Here is a 23,958-nt window from a genome sequence, read left to right on the forward strand (position 1 = left end):
CCAAATAAGAGTTTTTGAATCAGCCATTAAGCTATACAAGAAACAAGGAGATGAGATGCTACGTGTTGACTTAAATAAACTTATGGATCTAATATCTAAGTGTAATCTATAGGGAGCTAATAGTATCAACATAACAGAAGACATCCAAAATTGCTCAGCAAATTGGACCTGGAACTGGTATAGAGAGAAAATTTCATACATTTTACAGTAAGAGAGTCACCCTAGAGTTCAGTGATAAAAGTACCATATTGCCCAACAGAATCAATGGATCAGAAACAAAGCATACTTGAATAAATATTCCAGACTTCAAAAGGGTTGACATCTAAAAAATGAATGATTATGTTAAAGACACCAAGCCAGAGCTAGCACGTGTAGCAGGCGGAAAGACACAAACAGAAATAAAGCAAATTTGTTTATCTGTAACTACAATCTGAAGACTGTGGAACCATCAATCACACAGAGGGATGACTAACTCAGTACCAATCTGACTTTTACCCAGAGCTTTCCAGGAATTTCTCAACAATGCATCTAACCATGTGCAATAGCTCCTAATGTTCTTTGTTCTTCCATCAATTTGCCACCTAAGTTGAGAAATTTCAACACACAAGTTCCTCAGAATGCCACACTAGATATTCGTGTGGTAGCCGTCCTCATAGGAACTTTTAAGTATGTGAGTTTGTTGTTTTCTAACGTTTCATAAAGTGCAAGTGCTTCAATAAATAATTATCATTTTTGTTGTATTTTTAAATCGTTATCATTTTTGTTATATTTTTAAAGAATTACTGCAAAAGCAAATACTTAGCTTTATAAAACTGGGTCTGCCTCAATCCCCACCGACGCGTTTCATAATTTCATCAGGGTCGGGGATAGGGAGAGCAGAGCAGTTTGAAATCTGAGCATATTGCTAGATCCCTGTTGAGAGTGCCGGGTACCCAACTCTCAACAGGGATCTAGCAATATGCTCAGATTTCAAACTGCTCTGCTCTCCCTATCCCCGACCCTGATGAAATTATGAAACGCGTCGGTGGGGATTGAGGCAGACCCAGTTTTATAAAGCTAAGTATTTGCTTTTGCAGTAATTCTTTAAAAATATAACAAAAATGATAACGATTTAAAAATACAACAAAAATGATAATTATTTATTGAAGCACTTGCACTTTATGAAACGTTAGAAAACAACAAACTCACACACTTAAAAGTTCCTATGAGGACGGCTACCACACGAATATCTAGTGTGGCATTCTGAGGAACTTGTGTGTTGAAATTTCTCAACTTAGGTGGCAAATTGATGCTTAGTGGGACTTTAGTATTGTTACTTTGGTGCACATTTTGACTTTGTTCTTCCATAGCACCAGAACACAGTGAGAATCCATGGTCCTTGTACCTCATCTTCAGCTTTGACACTGGATTGGTTGAGCCCACCTTCCTTTTTGCTTCAAGATAAAACAGTCTTATGGATCTGGATTTTCTTTGCTTCTTTAAGCAGATCACAAAATGATGAGCTGGACTTAGGGCAGGATTAATTCTTCGAGGGCCCCTAGGCACACAAGTACACTGGGCCCCCCTGGCCTTGCCCCGCCCCATTTATCTGTTTTCTTATTTACTTCTTTATTTCCACTTGTATTTCTTTCTTTTTTTAAATTCAAAACAAACAAAGATTAGCATACCAGTGCACAGTTTTTCTTCTATGCCACCCCCAAACATCTCTAAACAAATTCCCCTTCCTTCCCTTCCCACCTACTTACCCAATACTTTAACTCTGAACCCTTTCCATACATATATACAAGTGTTCAAATATATTGTAAAGCAGTAATACTATCCAAAATATAAGTCTATATTAATAACCATGTTTACAACGCCTCTCAACTGCCTCACTCTACATCAGGGATCTCAAAGTCCCTCCTTGAGGGCCGAAATCTAGTCAGGTTTTCAGGATTTTCCCAATGAATATGCATTGAAAGCAGTGCATGCACATAGATCTCATGCATATTCATTGGGGAAATCCTGAAAACCCGACTGGATTACGGCCCCCAATGGGGGGATTTTGAGACCCCCTACTCTACGTCAACCAACTATAACTCATATGTATGTATAAACAACCAAATTTGTAACTCCTCTAGTATGTTCCACTCCATGTATGTTAACTTGTACCGAAACAACAAGGCAAGCGGTCCACCAAAGAATCCAACTTGAAACAAAAGAAGATTGGTAGGAAAAAAGGAGATTCAAATCAGGTTTATTCAAGGTGCTTCCAAGAACCATGCCCAATGCATTTTGTCAAACAAGACTAGTCAACGCTAACAGAAAACCATGTCTTTCATATACACAGAACACAGATACACCCTCACTCAGTATGGAATAAGTAATCACAAACTAAAAATAGAAATATGTAGATAAAGGTTAAACTGAACCGCCAAGAAGCCAAACTGCAAACAGTGAAACACAACAGAACAATGACACATAGCCCCCTAATACTCTGCAAAATGAAAATATAGCAGATGTAAATTTGAAGACACATTTTGATCACTAGTGAAAATAAAATCATTTTTCCTACCTTTGTTGTCTGGTGATTTCATGAGTCTCTGGTTGCACTTCCTTCTGACTGTGCATCCTTTCTTTCTTCCTCCTGCATGCTTCCTCTCCTCCAGACCTCATCCCAACCAAAATCTCTCTCTGTCCCTCCATGAGTCCAACTTTCTCTTCCTCTCTCCCTGCCCCTCCCCTTCTTTTTTTCTCTCTCTCTCTCCCTGTCCCTTTTTTTTTTTCTTTCTCTCCATGCCCCCTCTTTCTTTCTCTCTCCCTGCCCCTTTCTTTCTTTCAGGCTTTCTTTTTTCCTGCCCCTCCCCTTTCTTTCTTTCTTTCTCTCTCTCCGCCGCTGCTGCTTTCACCAAGCCACCTCCCTCGATTTTCCCCTGCTTCCCCGACGCGACAGGCTCACAAGCCTTCCTGCCCAACATCAATTCTGACGTCGGAGAGGAAGTTCTGGGCCAGCCAATTGCTGCCTGGTTAGCCCGGAACTTCAGAATTGACGTCCGGGGGAAGGGGGAAGAAGGAGGCTTGTGGGCCCGCCGCGTCGGAGAAGCAGGGGGAAAGCAGACGACCATCGCGGCTCAAAAGAGAAGGCAAGGGCCGGGGCAGCTGCTCTGCTTGCTCCCCCCTAACGCCGGCCCTGCCTGCCAATTTAGCCAAGAAGGGAGGAAGAAAAACTGCTGAATTTCTTGGGGGGAAAGATGAGGTGCTCTGACAGCACAGGGGAGGAGGCGAGGCAAGAGATCGCTTCTCCCCTGCAGCCAAAATTGTCCTTTTCAGAGGGGCCCTGACACGGTAGGTGTTCTCAATAGCTACTGGTGGTTGCCCCGAAGTGTTCCCTCTGCCGCAAATTCCCATTTCTGACAGGGCAGATCGCAGCAGAGGGAAAACTTCGGGGCAGCCGCCGGCAGCTATTGAGAACACCTGCCGTGTCAGGGACCCTCTGAAAAGGACAATGTAGGAGTTCAATCAAGAAGTTCGGACCATGGGGCCCCTGGATCTGTTGGGCCCAGGGCAGCTGGCCCGTTTGCTCCCCCCCTAGCGCCGGCCCTAGTGCCCCCTGACAATTCTGGGCCCTCGGCACGTTCCTCCTGGGTCTATCCTTTAATCCAGCCCTGGCTGGACTGAAAACTGATTGATTGACAGAGAACAGAGGGTGATGGCAAATGGAATCTGCTCAGAGGAAACAGAGAGTACTGGAAAGCCTTAGGGATCAGTACTAGGGCCGATTCTATATAATAAATGTCTGTGTAATAAAGTTGTGATTCTATGTAATAAATTGCTAAAGGGTTTGCCTTTTTGCAGATGACATGAAGATTTCGAATGGAGTGGACACCTCAGAGGGAGCAGAAAACATTAGAATGGCCCAAGGATTGGCAGTTAAAATTTAATGCAAAGAAATGTAAAGTGATGCACATAGGGTGCAGAAATCAAAGGAGATGTATGAGAAACTGATAAGCACAGTTAAATGCAAAGAAGTGCAGAGTAATGCACATTGAATTTTTGCACCCTAAAGAGATGTATGAGAAAATGATAAGCAGAAGGTCAAGATAAGTTCAAGACAGGGACCTTTGAGTGATGGTGTCTGATGATTTTAAGGCAACAAAATGTAACAAGGTGGTGTTCATAGCCAGAAGGATGCCAGGCTGCAAAGTGGCAGGTATAACCAGCAGAAGAAAGGAGGAGTTAATGCCCAAGTACAAATCGCTGATTAGGCCCCAACTGGAGTACTGTGTTCAATTTTAGAGGCTGGATCTCACCAAGGACAAAAAAAGACCAGAAGCAGTTCAGAGGAAAACAAAAATGGAATGGGGTTTGCACCCGAAAACATATATGTACAGTATATCTTAGTGGACTAAGGGAGATATGATACAGATATTTAAATACTTGTTTTTTCTAGAGACAGGGAAACAGCAGAATTAAGAGGATATGAATTGAATTTGCAGGGGAGTTGTTTAATAGTAACATAAGTAAGTACTGTACTTTTTCATATAGACTGTGATGGATGCCTGGAAAGTGTTGGAGACAAAAATTGAGAGAATTCAGGGATGTATGGGATAATCACAAAAGGAATCCTATATCTGGAGAGAGTATGGAATCAAAACAAAACTTCACCATATTTAGACAGCAACTCCAGTAGCTGGGAAGTAAGGTCAGCACTGGGCAGACTTCTCCAGTCTATGGAATGATTATAGCAAGACAACTACTATTACTACTTATTTCTTTAGTGTTACTAGACATATGCAGTGTTGTAACATTATATACAGGTACTCCTTCTGTACCTAGTGGGTTCACAATTTATGGTACTTTTTTGTATCTAAGGCAATGGAAGGTTAAGTGACTCTCCTAGAGTCACAAGGAGCTACAGTGGAAATCAAGCCTAGCTCCCCATGAGCTTAGCCCACTGCACCACTCTAGATGGGCTGAAGTAGCCTTCGATACCTAAGGTGCCTTTATAAAACAGGCACCAGGAGCCAGAACTAATATACAAATTCAGATGTTCAAATTTACCACTGTTCCAAAGAAGGTATAAATGTGTGCATGTAGTCTATGGGCCTGATTCTGGAAACAGCATTCTGATTGTAGGCGGTGGTAGGCATCCTACCACCTTGTAACGGACCAATCGGGACGCATGTTTTTAAAAAAATCAGTGCGGTGAAGAACACCTACATTGTAGGCATCCAACTCATGACTATGGAGGTGTCTAGGCACGCCTACAGATGCTTAAGGCCAGCACAGGCGTGGCTTACATCAGAAGTGGACTTAGGCGTCCTCAGGCATGCCTAGGTGCTTCTGTAGGTGCAAATCAGATACCTTAAATGTAGGCCTGTAAAATGCTGGCCTACATTTAAGGCATCTGTCTGAAAAATAGACATGATTCTGGGCGCAGCGTCTACCAGTGATCGATACGTGGTAGGCACCTATCGTGGTAGGTGCCGTTTCCAAAATAAGGTCCTATGCATGTACACATGTTTTATAAACTATGTATATACATTATAACCCTGTCTTTGTTCCACCCAAATCATGCCCCTAGAAATACCTACATGCAGATCGTGAAAAGGTTTGCTGACACTTTCTAAGTGTGTACTTTGTATGTGTGTTTTATGATCACAAAATTTTATGAAAGCCTTTATCTGTGAGTACAACAGGTTTTGGTGACGCGTCAAAAGCATGGAGGACAGTGGTGCGCCGACAATCCTGTACCATTTGCGTTCAGGACAAATGCACGCTGCCGCTTCCAGGCCTTCCCTTTTGCACTCTAAGAGGGGGTGGAGGGGGGAACCCCCCCACACTACACTGAAAACTCCCAAACAGCAAAAACAACGGGAGTTTTCAGTGTACTGTGGGGGGGTTCCCCCAACCCCCCCAATGGGAGCGCGAACAGTTCTAAGTGTATTCAGGGGGTTCCCCCCACACACCCCCTCACAGCATAAAATGGAAGGCCTCAAAGTGGTGGAAGCGGCGGCGCACTTTTGTCCTCCACGCAAATGTCAGTGTGGGATTGTCGGTGTGCCGCTGTCCTCCGCGCTTTTGACGGTGTACCCAGGTTTTATATAGGGAAAATATTACTCTCATACTGACCTGATTTTCAAAGGCAACTTGTATATATACTGCAGTCACATGCACTACTAAATATTTAGGTATTTATTTTGGGTAAATATTGTTCAAACAGCTCCTCTTTTTTACTATGGCTTGTTTTGCATGCAAGAAAGGTTCATTATGACATGGAGGGACATTGCTGCTGTATGACATCACTTTCTATAAAACAAACAGACTCCAGAAAGGCAATTGTGTGTGTGCGGGGGGAAGAGACTTAGGGGGAGTGTGGGGAGGGACCTACTTCTTTTTGTATTTCTATTTAGCTTGTGCTGTGTAATTAAACTATATCAAGGTTCTGAAACAAGATGTTTGTATTCTTTAAATGTCTTCCCTCTACAAGAATATTGTGTTCACTGCGTTTGGCTTTTTTCAGTCACAACTCAATAAAGAAAAAACAAACCACCAGAAAGGCAATTGTGTGTACTGCCTGGTCACAACTACACTGACAGAGAAAACTGGCTCCAGGGATTATTTGGTCAATTCGCCCCATGGACATCTACAGCATTCTTACAAAGATATAACATCCAGAGGCAACATTCAAAGCCCATGGGGAAAGGAAGTCTTAAATATTCTGGCTTTGCAATGGTAGAAGGAAATACTAAGTCCATTCTGGATGATTTGTAGGAAAAAAATATTTTGCTTGGATTTGCCTTCACCTCCTGTGCTTCCCCTTCACCTTGTTTTTTTTGGGGGGTTATAAGCAAAGAGAAGATGCCATTTTGCAGGACAGAATTACCTCAGAAACTGTCTACAAGCATCACTTACTTAACATTTGGATCTGTAGTGCTATGAATCTGCTCTCCCAGTATCTCGACTGCCTAGATTTGGGTAAAGTCGAGTGGTCTGAGTTCAACAGCTTGAAGTAGTTCTCCAGTATGGTGCTCGTCTCCACTTGCCGCTGATCTGAACTGCTGGTCAACAGGATATGTACCACTTCTGTTAGGCACTTAAGGGTTAGCTCGGCCTTCCTGCTTATTTCCTTGGGGTTCCAGTCATCCCAGACATCAGAGTCTGCCAGAACACGCATTAAGACTTCCATAGTGGCTGGAGATATTGCTTGAAGAGCATTTCTCTGAAATACACCCATTACAACTATAACTTTGAGAATACCAGGACAGAAAGATTCAAGTAATTTGAGAATCAGCTTTTAAAATTTAGAGGCCAATATTCAAAGGATTTATACGCCTAAATTTGTGCATACCTAGCACATGCGATAACCAGAGATGTTCATTTTATAATAATAATAATAACTTTATTCTTTTATACCGCCATAACCAAAAGTTCTAGACGGTTTACACTAAAAAGAGCAGGAAAATCAGCAAAATACAATAAAAAATGCAAATATTTGTAAAATAGAATTTCAATAATAAAACTCGCTAAGTAATAAACTTATCGAACAAAGTGGTCTTAATTAATTTCTGAAAACTGCAATAGGATATCAGCTTGCTGAATACATTTACCTATCCCAGATTGTTCCCTACCAGCTTGAAATGCTAGGGTCCTATCTAAGAAGGCCTTATATCTATACCCATTATTTTTTGGATAAGCAAATAAGTAGAAGTTTTTAGTTTCTCTTGATGGTCTATGCAACACAAAATGAGGAAAAGGGTAAGCTGGAGACAATCCCGATATCAGCTTAAAGCAGATATATGAAAAACATGATTTTTAGTAAGAATCCACAAGTTACATAACAAGAGTGTACCTAGGAAAAGGCAGAATCTTACATACTGCAGTGAGCACTAGAACATCAACACACCCATTGTAAAACTAAACAAGCCAGATTGATCCTGCACAGTCAATTCTAACAGAAAACTATCCCCCTCCTTTACTAATGCTTAATGTGGGTTTTAGTGTTGGCAGCAGCGGTAACTGCTCCGAAGCTAATAAAATTCCTATGAGCGTCAGAACAGTTACCACCGCTGCCGGCACTAAAACCCACACTACGTGTTAGTAAAGGAGTGGGTATATCTTTTTCATACACACAGAAACAGATATACCCTCATTCAGTATGGAATAAGTAAATCACAAACAGGATGCTGGGAATTATTAAAAAAGGGATGGTTAACAAGACTAAGAATGTCATAATGCCCCTGTATCATTCCATGGTGCGATCTCATTTGGAGTATTGCGTTCATTCTGGTCTCCTTATCTCAAGAAAGATACAATGGCGCTAGAAAAGGTTCAAAGAAGAACAACCAAGATGGTAAAGGGGATGGAACTCCTCTCGTATGAGGAAAGACTAAAACGGTTAGGGCTCTTCGGCTTGGAAAACAGACGGCTGAGGGGGGAGATATGATTAATGTCTACAAAATCTTGAGTGGAGTAGAGCGGGTACAAATGGATCGAATTTTCGCTCCATCAAAAATTGCAAAGACTAGGGGACACTTGATGAAGTTATAGGGAAATACTTTTAAAACCAATAGGAGGAAATTTTTTTTCACTCAGAGAATAGTTAGGCTCTGGAACGCGTTGCCAGAGGATGTGGTAAGAGCGGATAGCGTAGCTGGTTTTAAGAAAGATTTGGACAAGTAAGTTCCTGGAGGAAAAGTCCATAGTCTGTTATTGAGAAAGACATGGGGGAAGCCACTGCTTGCCCTGTATTGATAGCATGGAATATTGCTACACCTTTTGGTCAGGTTTTGGCCAGGTACTAGTGACTTGGATTGGCCACCGTGAGAAACCCACACAAAGTCAAATACCAAAGAACAAGTAGGGAGTAGGATAGACTGCATCAACCTGGATTAATCACTCTTTATTTATGGAATTCAACTTAAAAATATAATACATATGAAAATGCAATACATTTAAAATAACATAAAAAGTCCAAGATAAATGTCCTGTGAGCAATGACCCAAAAGGACCTGTATCCAAAGACCCAACATGGTTTGTGTTTCGGCCTCCAAAGAGAAGACCTACCTCAGGGGTATAATATGTCACTGCAAATGATGGAAATACACTGTTAACTATGGGTGTGTACATAACTCTGGACAGCCAATCAAAGTAAAAAGCAAAGCTCTCGAACAGTTGCAAAAAACGAGTACACGAGATAGCAGATGTAAATTTGAAAAATAAAATCTGAGAAATAATAATTACTTTACAAATTAATAAAAATAAAACAAAAATGGAAAATGGAAAATAAGATAATACTATTTTACTGGACTAACACATTTTTCAATTAGCTTTCAGAGGCCAAAATCTCTTTCCTCAAGTCAGTAAAGTACGAGTATATTATTGTTACGGTATCCTGTCCTGACCTGAAAGTTATCCTGTCCTGCTGTTACGGTATCCTGTCCTGATCTGAAAGTTAGCCCAAAATGTATTAAAATTAGTCCAATAAAAGGGTCACCTTATTTCCATTTTCTATTTAAAAGTATTTATCAACACAGCTACAATACTAAAGAAAAAAGAAAAAAAAAAACAACCCAAAAGAAAAATAAATAGAAATAGAAAACTTCTTTCTACCTTTGTCATCTCTGGTTTCTGGTTCTGGTGTTTGGTTTCTGCTTTGCCATCTCTGATTTCATCTTCTCATCACTGTCTTCCTTCCATTTACTGTCTGCCCTGCTCTCTGCCTCTTTCATATGGCATCTGCTCTCTTTCTATGCCCCTTCCATCTCTCCCTCCCCCCACTGGTCTGGCATCCATCTTCTTCTCTTCCCTTCCCTCCCCCCTTGGTCTGGCATGTCTGTCTCCTTCCATCTCTCACTTCCCATCCCCATGGATTTTAGCATCTCTGCCTTCTTCTTTCCTCCTCCCACATATGGTATCTAATTCCCCTCCCCCCATGCTCTAGCATCTCTCTCCTCTCCATTCCCTTTTCTTCCATAGTCTTCCTTCTCAATTTATTTTCTGCCTCTGTATAGATAAATTCTTTCTTACTATCCTCAATCTCCCTCTTTTCACTGGGTCTACATACAGCTTGCCACCTCTTCCTTCACCGTCTCCAGCATCTCATTATCCTCTTCCCCCATCCAGCATGTGCCCTCTTGCTCTACCTCCCTCTTCTCCTCATTGCCATCCAGCATCTGCTCCCCTCTCTCTCTCTTTCCCACTTCCATCCAGCGTCTGCTCCCCTATCTCTTTCCTCCCCACTTCCGTCCAGTGTCTGTTCCACCACTCTCCCCTCTCCACTAACATCTGATGTCTGCCCTCTTCTCTCTCTCTCCATCCACCCCACTTCCATCAGCATCTGCCCTCTCTCTCTCTTCCTTCACCCACTTACATCAGCATCTTTTTTCTCTCTCTCTTCCTCCAACTGACTTCCATCAGCATCTGCCCCCTCTCTCTACCATCCTCCACTTCCATATCAGCATCTGCCCCTCTCTCTCTCCCTCCACTTCCATATCAGCATCTACCCCTTTCTCTCTACTCCACTTCCATCAGCATCTGCCCCTTCTGCCCATCCACCCAATTCCATCCAGGATCCTGCCCCCTTCTCTCTCGTTCTCTCTCTCCCTCCACAATAATTCCTCCAGTATCTTTCCCCCTCATCTCTCCACCGCTACTGCTGCTTTCATGAACCAGCAGCAGGGGCTGTTAACTTAAATGCAGCCATTGCAGAACCTTCCTATACCTCCCCACAGCTGCCAGCTCTGTGACAGAACAAGAAAGCAACATCAGAAGTGGTAGACCAGCAACTGTGGATTTACGTTTATGGTTCAGGAAAGCAGCAGTGGCAGAGTAAGAAGGGAGGTCCCGATGTGCTGGCTGTGCACCCCCTTAGCTCTTGCACCCGGGGCAGACTGCCCCTCCCCTCCCCTCCCCCAGGTACACCACTGCCTTTTACAAAGCTGTGCCAGTGATTCCTGCATGGCAAATGCAATGAAGCCCATTCAATTCTTATAGGTTTCATCGCATTTACTACATAGGACACACTAGCCCAGCTTGGTAAAAGGAGCCCTTTGAGAGTTATACTCCTAAATTGACCTTTTGGAAAATTTATTTCAACTGAGTGCCAAAATTAATACTCAAAATTTCACTAAACTCCTAAATTTAGGAAAATAAAAAGTGGGCGACAACAGAGATGGATTTTGGGCAGGGAGGAAAAAAAACAACTTAAGAGCTCAGCACCGATTCTCTGCATTAAGCACATAAATTGAATTCAAATCTAGATAAATGATTATAAGGACTAAATTTATAAACATAGAGGGGTAGGAGTCACGTGATGTAGTGAGCTTGGACAGACACGTCTGTGTTGAGCTCCTGCTCCCTGGGTCTTAACCGACTTAATTTATTTTTTATTTACACGCAACAGATTCTTTAAATTAGGGTATCTCCCTTGTATTGATAAATTGATAAATGTTTGGTATTTGAAATCTAGCAAGTTTGTGAACGCAAGGATGGATGAGGCTGTCTGAACATCTGATCAACGCTCCTGCTCTCTGAGCCCTAGTCACTCCTTGTAAACTTCATTTGTCTTCTGTTTGTGATTAGAGGTGAGAAGAAAAAAAAAATTTTATTGAAATAATCAAGACCATAACAGAGTGGAGAGCTGATTGCCTTTGAGGGCAGTTGAAATCAGCTGATTGTCGGCTTCACTGTTTAAATAAAAAGAGAAGAAAATTTGAAGAGGGAGTTTGTCACTGTTCATATTTGAAATTGCTGCCACTGAACAGAACAGATGATAAAAGATGAAAAGTTTTTTGAATTATTAAGCCTAAGACTGAGTGAACTGGCTGATAAGAAACGGGAGTTGGCAGCTGACTAACACGAGCAGGAAGCTGACAGTTTGAGGGCAGTTGAGATCAGCTGATTTACCGACTTCCCTGTTCACAGTGAAGTTGCAGCAGACAACAGCTGATTTACCGACTTCCCTGTTCACAGTGAAGTTGCAGCAGACAAAAAAGAAAGGCAATTCAGAGAGGGAGACAACTGCTATTAATGCACAAAATTGCTATTACAGTCAGGAAGCTTTTTTGAACTATTTAAGGTTAACACACAGCAAATTGACTAAAAAGAAACTTAACCGTGCACAGTGGACTTTTTCTACAGAGGTGGTTCTCTTGTATTGATAAAGATTTAAGACCTAAGTAGTTTAAGATCTCAGATGAGTGCTAAAAATTCATGTAAGGATCGTGACAAGGGCCAGGCAGAGACTAATAACATGGCAAGTCGTTCTGGTGGCTCATAGCCTCTGATGTCCCCAGACTATATAAAAGAGATAACTGCTGCGGTGGTTCAAGCACTTGAACCACGCTTTCAGCAACTTTCTGGGCAACTTGCAGGAGTGGAAGCAAAGCTTTCGGAGATTTTCTGTCGTACGGGAGCACTGGAGTTGAGAGTAGCCGAGGTTGAAGACTCTGTGAAAACAGCATCGGGAAGTAAGACAAAAATGCAAGAATTACTTCGTGTGCAAGGAGAAAAGTTAGAAGATTTGGAAAACCGATCTCGCAGGGATAACATTAGACTTGTAGGGCTGCCAGAGTCAATTGCTGAATCCAGCCTTATTGCAACATTAGAGACATGGCTACAATCAAAGTTACCACTTCCTTCTGGATTAGGCCTTATTCGATTTGAACAGGCATATCATTGGGGGCGACGATTGGAAGACTGCATTCGACCAAGGGTGGTAATAGTAAAAGTACATAACTATGCATGTAAAGCTGTATTAATGCAAAAATACCATCAGCAGAAAGATGCTCTAACCTATGATGGACATAGGGTACAACCCTTTCAAGACTATTCTTCAGCTCTATTGGAAAAGTGATGTAAATTTTATCCTCTCTGTGTTGCTCTGTCTCAGCGCAAACTGCGGTTTACATTGGCTTATCTAGCAAGCGTGGTCAGGCAAGTTGAAAATGGCACCATTTTCAACTTGCCTAACCACGCTTGCTGCCTTATTGAGAGAGTACAGTGATAGCAGAGCTGGTTCCTGAGGAAGGGGTTTTTTCCCTCGAAATGGAGCCCCATTGGATGGGTTCAATTTATGCTGGCTACTCATTTATTTACTCCAGATTTCTACGGAGAAGCTAAGTACTTCAACTTCATGTTCAGTTTGTGATTGTGCTGGCTTGGACGATTTTGGATGCTGCTGTACCCTCGGATGAGGGGCAGAGACAGCCCAACTAGCTTATTGTTTTGTTTATTTAATTATTTTCACTTTTAGCACACTAGTTTGTGCCCTAGTTAATTCACATTAAAGTTTCACTTTGGTTAGACTGGGGATGTTTCACAGATAATACCTTTCTGGGTGCATGACTGACAGCTGGTGCATTAGGGGCTAGTTCCTCACTGCAGGCTGTGAGAATGAGGGCTTCCCATTCACCTAAAAAATTTTTGTAGGTTGCCTTGAAAGGCTGACTCTTCCCGTCACCCCCTTTTTGGGGTCAGGGGAGACTTGTTCTCTCAATATTTTTTCTGTACTCCTCTTACTGGGTTTCCTTGTTGCTACATATATATTTAGTCATTTATATTTATTTAATCAAATATATTTTGCATATATCTCTTTGTATTTATATATATATTTCTGTACTTATATATTATTTATTAATTTGATATTTTGGGTTTTAATTTAATTATTCTATTTCCTTTTCTTGAGATTTGTACTTTTATTTTATTTATGAGATATTTTATTCATGAGATATTTCTATTCATGCGATATTAATCTTGGTTGGTTGAGACCTGGGGGCAGGTTTCATCTTTGTGACTCTAATTCCCCGATTTCCTATTTGTTCAATAGGGAAATCAGAGATGCCATGGGAAATATTGAAAGAGGAGGGGTGTTATGGGAAGAGGGGATGTGTAGAATACTGGAGGGTTGGGTGAATTCCCAAGACTGCATATTGGCTATTGGTTTTTCATATATCATTGATATCTACTTACATGACTTTGATGCGAATTTACATCTGGGGAATGAGCTGAGCCCCTAGATCAGTGGTCTCAAACTCACGGCCCGGGGGGCCACATGCGGCCCGCCAGGTACTATTTTGAGGCCCTCGGTATGTTTATCATAATTACAAAAGTAAAATAAGAGTTTCTTGATCATCATATGTCTCTTTAGCTATAAATTACAATGTTATTTTTAAGACTTAACCAAAAGGAAAGATTTATAAACTGTAAAGAGTTTTACCTAATGCAAAATTGTCATTTCTTTAATAAGACATTAACTATTTTTTCTGAGGCCCTCCAAGTACTGACAAATCCAAAATGTGGTCCTACAAAAGGTTTGAGTTTGAGACCACTGCCCTAGATGTTTTTATTTTGTCTTATTTAAAATTACTTTTTCTTCTGTTTGTGATGATGGTGGTTAAATCGCCTTCATCACTGCATATTGCTTTTTGGAATGTTTCAGTATAAACTCAGCTGTTAAGCGTGCTAAATTACTCTCTTAAATCAGGCGTCAGGATATAGACATAGCCTGTTTGCAGGAAACAAAGTTGTCTGAAACGGAACATATGAAGCTCAAAACCAGTTGGGTGGGAGAAGTACCGTATTTTCGCGGATATAACGCGCGCGTTATACGCGTTTTTACCTACCGCGCATACCCCTCGCGCGTTATATGCCTGAGCGCGGTATACAAAAGTTTTTAAACATAGTTCCCACCCCGCCCGACGCCCGATTCACCCCCCCAGCAGGACCGCTCGCACCCCCACCCCGAACGACCGCTCGCACGCGCTCCCACCCGCACCCGCATCCACGATCGGAGGAAGAGGGAGCCCAAGCCCTCTTGCCCGGCCGACTCCCCGACGTCCGATACATCCCCCCCCCGGCAGGACCACTCGCACCCCCACCCCGAAGGACCGCCGACTTCCCGACAATATCGGGCCAGAAGGGAGCCCAAACCCTCCTGGCCACGGCGACCCCCTAACCCCACCCCGCACTACATTACGGGCAGGAGGGATCCCAGGCCCTCCTGCCCTCGACGCAAACCCCCCTCCCCCCCCAACGACCGCCCCCCCCAAGAACCTCCGACCGCCCCCCCAGCCGACCCGCGACCCCCCTGGCGTGGGCCAATCAGAATAGGCCCTGGAGCCTTAGGTCCCACCTGGGGGCGCGGCCTGAGGCACATGGGCCCAACCCGACCATGTGCCTCAGGCCGCGCCCCCAGGTGGGACCTAAGGCTCCAGGGCCTATTCTGATTGGCCCACGCGCCTTAGGCCCCACCAGTAGGCGGAGCTTTAGGATGGATGGGCCAATCCGGCCTCATTCCTTCGTTGGCTGCCTGCCGGACAGGCGGGTTTGGCTCCCGTCTGTCCGGCCAACTACCAAAGGTACGGGGAAGGGGGGAGGGGGGGTCGTGGGGGTCGCCAGGGGGGTCGCGGGTCGGCTGGGGGAGCGGTCGGAGGTTCTTGGGGGGGGCGGTCGTTGGGGGGGAGGGGGGTTTGCATCGAGGGCAGGAGGGCCTGGGATCCCTCCTGCCCGTAATGTAGTGCGGGGTGGGGTTAGGGGGTCGCCGTGGCCAGGAGGGTTTGGGCTCCCTTCTGGCCCAACTACCAAAGGTACGGGGAAGGGGGGTGGGGGGGTCGTGGGGGTCGCCAGGGGGGGTCGCGGGTCGGCTGGGGGGGCGGTCGGAGGTTCTTGGGGGGGGCAGTCATTGGGGGGAGGGGGGTTTGCGTCGAGGGCAGGAGGGCCTGGGATCCCTCCTGCCCGTAATGTAGTGCGGGGTGGGGTTAGGGGGTCGCCGTGGCCAGGAGGATTTGGGCTCCCTCCTGGCCCGATATTGTTGGGGAGTCGGCGGTCCTTCGGGGGGAGGGATGTATCGGACGTCGGGGGGGGCATCAGGCTTTCAGGATGGGGACAGACCTTCAAGGGGGGACAGTGCACGGAAGTCAGGGGGGGTGAACGGAGAGTCGGAAAGTCAGGGCGGGCGAAAGGAGCGTCGGGCAGCATGCGCGGTATACCCGTGAGCGCGGTATACCAAAGTTTTTGTACATATCATCGTGATTTCTGCGCGCTATACCCGTGTGCGCGTTTTATACGGGTGCGCGTTATTTGCGTGAAAATACGGTATTGCATCCTACTGAACGAGACTATACACATCTTTCTCGTTCTCAATCCACTTGGTCCCGAATTGATTATATTCTTGTATCTCAATTCTTGTTTCCTCGATTACTCTCTTCTACTATTGGCCCAATGGCCATATCTGATCATGCTTTGATATTTATAGACTTGGAATTGGGTACTCATAGAGGTGGTTAGCGTTTTCCAGCTTATCTATATGAAGATTCCCATTTCTGACAATTTCTTGTGGAGCAATGGGCAGATTATGCCCATTTTAATTCAGAACATAAAGCGGATCAGATCCTTTATTAGGAAATTTCCAAGGCTGTGCAATGTGGGGATGTTATCGCCTATGTTACGGGGGCGTAATCGTTGAATTGCTTCTAAAATTATATCTCTGGAACATCCATTTCAAACTGCAAAAAAAAACTTACCTTCGTCATCCTACCTTGGCTCATAAAGAGGGTATGTTGACAGCACGAGTGGCTTTAAATACTCTTCTTCATGAATGGTTCAAGCGCAGTTCCTTTTATCGCAAATTTCAGTTTTTTCATTTTGGTAATCGACCTTGCCATTACCTTGCTCATCTCACTAAGGCATGGAGTGGGTCTCGCTTAATTTCTTCTATTCGGCTTCTGGATACTAATGACCCTATTCAAATTTCTTGGATTTTTTGTGAGTATTTTTCTTGCCTGTATACTGCAAACTCCTCTTCACAACTCTCATTGGTACAATCATATTTAGAAGATTCTGTTTTGCCATGTTTAATTTCCCAGATGAGAGACTCTTTAAATGCCCCATTGCGAGCAGTAGAAGTTCAGCAGGTCATTAAATCATTATCTACCTGCAAAAAACCTAGTCCTGATGAATTTGTGGCTGAATATTATAAGATTTTGCTTTACCATCTTCCAGGATTGTTGTTGCGATATTTTAACTCATGTGTGGAAGAGGGTTCTCTTCCCTCTTGGTGTTAAGGATGCTTTAATCACTTTAATAGCAAAACCTGGGAAGGATCCACATATGGTTGACTCTTACCGCCCAATATCTCTGCTTAATGTTGATCTATAAATTTTTGCTAGAGTTTTGGCGGATAGGCTCGCTACTCACTTACCTATGCTTATTGGTCCGGAGCAAGTTGGGTTCGTTCAGTTTTGCATGTTCATAAAGTTCTAATGGCGTTGGTGACGGGTCAGGTGCAAGGAATATCTGGACTTTTGGTTAGTTTGGATGCTCAAAAAGCCTTTGACAGAGTGGAGTGGTCTTTTCTTTTTTCGACGCTTCATCGAATGGGTTTCTCAGGTTGGTTTCTTCATTATTTATATGCTCTGTATACTGGCCCGCACACTTCTATTCTCATTAATGGGATTCATTTCTCGCATTTTAATATTTCTCGAGGAACTCGCCAGGGTTGTCCTTTATCCCCCATTACTTTTTATTATTTATTTGGAACCCTTACTGCGTACCTTACTGCGTGACGTTCATATCACTGGCCTATCCATTGTGGGTAAAGAATTGAAAGTTCTGGCTTTTGCAGACATCTCATGGTCATATTAACTAACCTGGAGTGCTCTTTATCGTGTTTGCTTGATGCTTTAGCCAAATTCAGTTTTCATTTGGGTTTTCCCTTTCATAGGCATTACCCTCTCAATGGAATGGCTCAGCTTCATGAGGTAAATATACAACCTTTGCTGGATATTAGACTAAATCACGTTTTTTGTTGTGGCGTCATTTTCCAATTTCATTGATAAGTTGTATTGCTCTTTGTAATATGATTATATTACCTCAGTGGTTGTATATTTACCAGACGCTCCCTCTAGTTTTTTATCGAAGAATTGAGATACAATTGAATAAATTTATTCGAGGATTTCTTTGGCAAGGGGGTTGGTCTCATCTCCCCTTAAGTACAGTAGCTCTATCAATAAATAAGGGTGGTCTTGGTTTGCTATCTTACGTCATTTTGTGGAGTCTTGTCATATAAGACATATATACATGATTAGATTCTTTCTACATCTCATTTTTCTTGGACTCCAGTAGAACTTGTATTCCTGTAGATTAGAATCTGCTGTCCTGAGGAACCCTTATTACTTTTTGTTGGCCCCTTTAAGAATTACTTGGCATCAAGTTTGTGACAAACTGTCAATTAATTTTCAATTGCTATCTATAAGTGGTAATGGATCATTTCAGCCTGGTATATCATCAGCTGGTATTAAAGCAGAAACGAGGGGGACTCTTACTTACTTGTATCAGATTCTTAGAGATGATGGTACTTTGCCAACTTGTTCTCAGCTGCATACTGAATATGGTGGTCTCATTTGGATATTTTTTCATATCTTCAATTACAATTTTTTGTATCCTCGCTGAATTCTAGATTTTTATGTTCCACAATTTTTGATACTCTATCAGAGGTATTTTGGTTAGAAGCTCAATTGACAGTACCTTTAAAATATTTTAGACATTCAATGTTGGAATTGTCTTCTTTCGTGGATTACAATAAAGTGGCCTCTGCTTGGAATATTGAATTACAAATAAATTTGCAAGGTACTCATATTAAACGTTTTTTGCAATTATTAAATGGCTTACTACCTGGCATTTCATTTTTTTGAGATGGGGTACAAATTTATTTGTCGCTTATATATAGTACCTTGGAGAAACTTTAGAGCAACTATCATATCTGTGGGCTCTTGTTTGAAGTGTAATCATCCACAAGAGACATTATCCCATATGTTTTGGGAGTATCCTTTGGTTCGCAGTTTTTGGTCAGAGGTTTTTTCCAAAGTCAGCAATATGTGGCAGGTACCATGGTATTGTAATAGTTATAACCTATTTTGGATTTTTGATATTCAACGCTCAATATCTAAAGGTTATAAAGGTTTTTTGAAAACAGTTATTCTTATGGGTTTAAAAACTATTCTTTATTTATGGATATAATCTGCAGGTCCGACTTATGGTTATTGGAGAGCTCGTATGTTGCATCTTGTATGTATAGAGGCTATGTCTGTTTCTGATTAGGAATGAAACAGGGAGACTATTTCTCATAATTTGGCAACCTTTTTTAAATACATTAACACCTGCAGCTCGAAGTCATATTTTATTGAGTAGATCTTAATTTTATTGTTTATTTATTTTTTCTTATTATTAAATTTTTTTTGCAGTCTTGGGAAGGGGAATGGGTGGGGGGTTTGGGGGGAGGGAAATTAGTTAAATAGTCTTTCTTTTATTATAATTGTATTTGAAATATAGTTTATTTCATTATTCTATGAATTGTTTACTTTTGTATTTATATTTATATGTTATACATGATTATACTCACTGCCTAGTAAATCAAAGAAGGGTGTTCTTTAGCATCACCATTTACAAGCACATAAAAACTAACACTATACAAGTATTTTAATATTGTTAGACTCACTATATAGGGTCAATTTAAACCACTTAAAGACACTGCAGGTTGCTTTAAAAGTCAAAAGCATACTAATTAAGATAAAGAGAAAAGGCCCAGAAAATAATATGTAAATTACTTTTCATCTATCTAATCCAGTGGTCTTCACTCATTTTAAAGTCAGGGCCACTTTGGGCACAAATGAGCTGAAGAATAGCCACCAAATATGGGTGTCAGGTCAAAAGCGCGCCGGGACAAAGGCGCACCCAGACAATTGAGCGCAGCGCGGAGGCGCACGCCGCTCAAAATTACTGTTTTTAGGGCTCTGACGGGGGGTGTGGGGGGGAACCCCCCACTTTACTTAATAGACATCGCGCCGCGTTGTGGGGGCATTGTGGGGAGTTTGGAGGGTTGTAACCCCCCACATTTTACTGAAAACTTCACTTTTTCCCTGTTTTTAGGGAAAAAGTTAAGTTTACAGTAAAATGTGGAGGGTTACAACCCCTCAAACCCCCCATAACGCCAGCGCGATGTCTATTAAGTAAAGTGGGGGGGTTCCCCAACAAAACCCCCCATCGGAGCCCCTAAAAACAGTAATTTTGAGCGGCGCGCACCTCCGCGCTGCGCTCAATTGTCTGGGCGCGCCTTTGTCTTTCGTGCCGTTGTCAATGAACCCCAAATATGTTCCCATGCAAGGCTGTGGGCTGTGACACTGCAAACCAGTGTATGTCAATACCATTTGCCCCACCAGCCCGCCTTCAAACTTTTTATTAAGGGTATCCTCAAGGATTTAGGCATTTTAAAATGCATTTTCTTCATCTATTGAGAAATGCCTTGTTCTTCAAGCAGGAAGCTTTTTCTCCCATTACCTTGGGTACAGAGGCAAAGAGTAGCAGAAAAAAAAAGCCAGAATGATGATGAGGGTTGTCATGGAAGCCTTCAGGGGCTATAATAATAGGGAAAAATGGAATTGTCCAATAAGAAAAGGTGCAAACAATAAAAAAGTCTTTCAACTCATCTGAACAATCAGGTAATCCTTTATTCTTCCAAAAATACTCGACCCGACATGTACATGTTTCGGCCCTACGGCCTGCGTCAGGAGTCTTAGAGATCTTTGGGTATATAAAAAACTTTGTACATGGACCACTCTAGAGGGCTGTATTTATCACGACGCCGTCATACAGATACAATATCACTTTACAGCCAGCATCTGTATGACGGCGTCGTGATAAATACAGCCCTCTAGAGTGGTCCATGTACAAAGTTTTTTATATACCCAAAGATCTCTAAGACTCCTGACGCAGGCCGTAGGGCCGAAACATGTACATGTCGGGTCGAGTATTTTTGGAAGAATAAAGGATTACCTGATTGTTCAGATGAGTTGAAAGACTTTTTTATTGTTTGCACCTTTTCTTATTGGACAATTCCATTTTTCCCTATTATTCTATCTGTTGTGGATTTGTTTCCCCTGTGTGTTGCGCGCCTTCAGGGGCTGCCATTGGCCCTTGGGCCTTGCACTGAAGAACACTGATTTAATCCATTTTTACAAATTGGCATACCAACAATACTTCTTTAGTTTAACCTGAGGAGAAAAACTAAAAAGTCTTATGAAGAATAAAAATGGAAGGAGGGATTCTCTAAACTAGAGAGAAACTGCTAAGCCAGAGGCATTAGGAAAATCTTTTCTTCTTCTGTGCCAAGCAATGTCATTTTACACACACAAACTTAGGACTTCTTTTACAAAGGTACGCTAGCGTTTTTAACGCAAGCACCGGATTAGCCGAAAATCTACTGCCTGCTCAAAAGGAGGCGGTAGCGACTAGCGTGCATGGCAATTTAGCACAAACTATTCTGCGCATTAAGGCTCTAGCACGGCTTTGTAAAATGAGCCCTTAGTTATGACTATTACATCACTACCATAAGGCTAGACCAAGGCATTAGTGTCACTGCAACTTTTATTCTCTAACTGGAGATCTCCAAAAATCTGCCTCAAGGTCTAACTTATTTTATTTCACATTTGCTACTTACCTGCCCACCAGCCACAATGGCTCCAAACAGATGTAACAGACAACATTTTAGACTTTCTTTGAGGTGCTCACTCTCCTGAAAACACTCTAGGGAAACGAAAACATTGAAGTTGGGATTGTGTGTTTTAGACCCCAAATTTAAAACACAGATTTAGATATGCAATTCTTAAACATGTATACATGATGCATTCAAATACGTATTCCTTCCATAAAGAAAAGTACTGCAGGCAAATTCAGCAGCAAACAGGAACAGGAAGCACAGAAGGGAACTGTTAATTGCAAAATAATCTGAATGTGAAGACTGGTTAAAAAATAAATAAATAAAATAATCAGCAAATTTCCCCCAAATTAGAGCAATTCTAAGCTGCTCTAGACTGGATTATAATTATAATTTCTACAACTACCATATTTGTCGCTCCATAAGACGCACCTGACCATAAGACGCACCCTAGATTTAGAGGAAGGAAACAAGAAAAACCCCATTCTGAATCAAATTCTCCCTGACAGGCTCTGCACCCAACCCCACACTCCTTGCCAGGCAATACACACTGTCACCCCTCCCTACCAGGCTCTGTGCCCTGTCCCCCTCTTGTGGTGTAGTGGTAGGCCGGCACAGGGCAGGCGGAGACATAGGCAGTGCCTAGTGGCTGGGAGGCAGGTAGGGACAGGGCAGGCAGGGAAGTCTTTCAGTTTCCTGCTCAGCTTTGGAAAATGCACATCTCTAATACCTTTACATTTTTATTTCCTTTTTTAATTTTTAATTTTTTTTATGCTGCAGGAGTTCAAACAATACAAGCACACTGCCATGGTGTATAAAAGAAGCTTCAACATCCTGTCTGTCCAGCAGCTTCCTCCCTCCCCACCACGCCAAGGGAATAGGAGAGTAGGTTTCGATACTGCCATTAGTGCAGTCTTCCTTGAGTGAGGGCAGAATAAAAGACATACCATCTTCCCACTGGCTAGAGGGAGAGCGCACCCCAAAATTCAGACCTAGCCTGTACAAAGGAAAGAATTATTCTCTGTAATGGCCCTTACCCAGTTTAGAACAAAAGAAGCAGACAGTAGTAGTATTTAATAATCAGACAGAAAGCTTCAGTTCCAAGGCACATTTAGCAGGAGCTTTTTCTGTCCCTCAGTTTAAGTCCTTAGTGATAAGAGCAGCTCAGGAGGCAGCTCTGATTTCCGATGGTTTCTTCTAGGGGGACATGGAATCTTACACCCTTCTGCATGGTCCACACTTCGAAATTCCAGCACTCAGGACAGCAGGTAGATGACAACGAAGAGCAGCAGGTCAAAAAGGAGGAAGCACCACACGTCGAACCAGTAGGCGTGTTGGGCGAAGGCGGACAGGCAGCCCCAACGCTCCACTCCTGCTCTCTCATTCGACAGCTCGTCTGCCTCGGGCAGCAGGCGACGTTCCCGGACACCTTCCATCTTTGCTTCCACACCAATGGATTCTCTCTCCCAGTGTGTGTGGGTGGTGGCAGTGGTGCAGGACCAGGTAGGCGCGCTCGGGGCTCACGCCTGCCTTTCACTTCCATGGCAGATGGGGGGAGCCTGCTGATGCAGCGCTGGACCGAGCTGATGACAGCATTTGGGTAGCAGCACGGAACCAGGCAGGCGCACTCTGGGCTCGCGCCTGCCTCTCATTGCCATGGAAGATGGGTACTCGGGCGGCCGTACAGTAGGGGAGCCTGCCAATGCAGCGCTGGACCATCAGAATTACATCAAGGTACCGTGGGGGGGGGGGGGCACATGGTATTCACTGCATAAGACCCACCCTTATTTCCACCCACTTTTGGAGGGGAAAAAGTTTGTCTTATGGAGCAAAAAAATACAGTAATTTATCAAGTTAAATTAGAATGTTGTTCCCACCATGATCTCCAATGGAAAGGCAGGGCTCTTCAATATGGTTAGCAATGCATCAAACCTTAGTAATAGCGTGTGTGACTAGTTTCAACTTGTTCAGTGCAATCAGTTGGTTGTGAGCTACGGTGGAGAGAAGGTGTGTGTTTTAAAGTGTGCTGTAAATCATGGATCGATCACAAACAACGCATTAGCACGAAATTTTGTTTCAAACTGCAAAAAATTGCTAAAGAAACATACACATGTTAAAATTAGTTTATGGTGATGCTGCAATGACCATGAAGATGGTTTACAAGTGGTTCAAGCGATTTCATAATGGTTATGAATCGGTTGAAGACGAGGAGAGATCGAGACATCCTTCAACATCAAAAACCCAAGAGAATGTTGAAAGAGTAAGCAAAATGATTCGATCAAACAGGCGATTGACTGAGAAACTGAACATCTATTATGGTTCAGTTCAAAACATTTTAACAACAGATTTGAACATAAGAAATGAGCAAATTGTTTCATTCTCCATCATGAGAACACTCCATGTCACACATCGCTTCTGGTACGGCAATTTCTGGTAAATTAATAACATTATGGTGTGTCCTCATCTACTTTATTCACCAGATCTGGCAC

At 42.9% G+C, this 23,958-nt stretch overlaps 1 protein-coding gene across 3 annotated transcripts in view; it reads right to left on the reverse strand.

The window, feature by feature from the left end:
• Positions 1–23,958, reverse strand: part of NBEAL1 (neurobeachin like 1) — a 400,332-nt gene that overhangs the window by 292,214 nt on the left and 84,160 nt on the right. For all 3 annotated transcript variants that reach the window (XM_033945971.1, XM_033945972.1, XM_033945970.1), the window contains exons 8-9: positions 21,473–21,558; positions 6,895–7,201 (exon numbers count right to left, since the gene is read on the reverse strand). In XM_033945971.1, coding sequence (XP_033801862.1) covers positions 6,895–7,201; positions 21,473–21,558 — 393 coding nt within the window. The remainder of the gene's footprint in view (positions 1–6,894; positions 7,202–21,472; positions 21,559–23,958) is intronic.

The sequence above is a fragment of the Geotrypetes seraphini genome, chromosome 5, assembly GCF_902459505.1.
Source record: "Geotrypetes seraphini chromosome 5, aGeoSer1.1, whole genome shotgun sequence".
Lineage (NCBI taxonomy): Eukaryota > Metazoa > Chordata > Amphibia > Gymnophiona > Dermophiidae > Geotrypetes > Geotrypetes seraphini.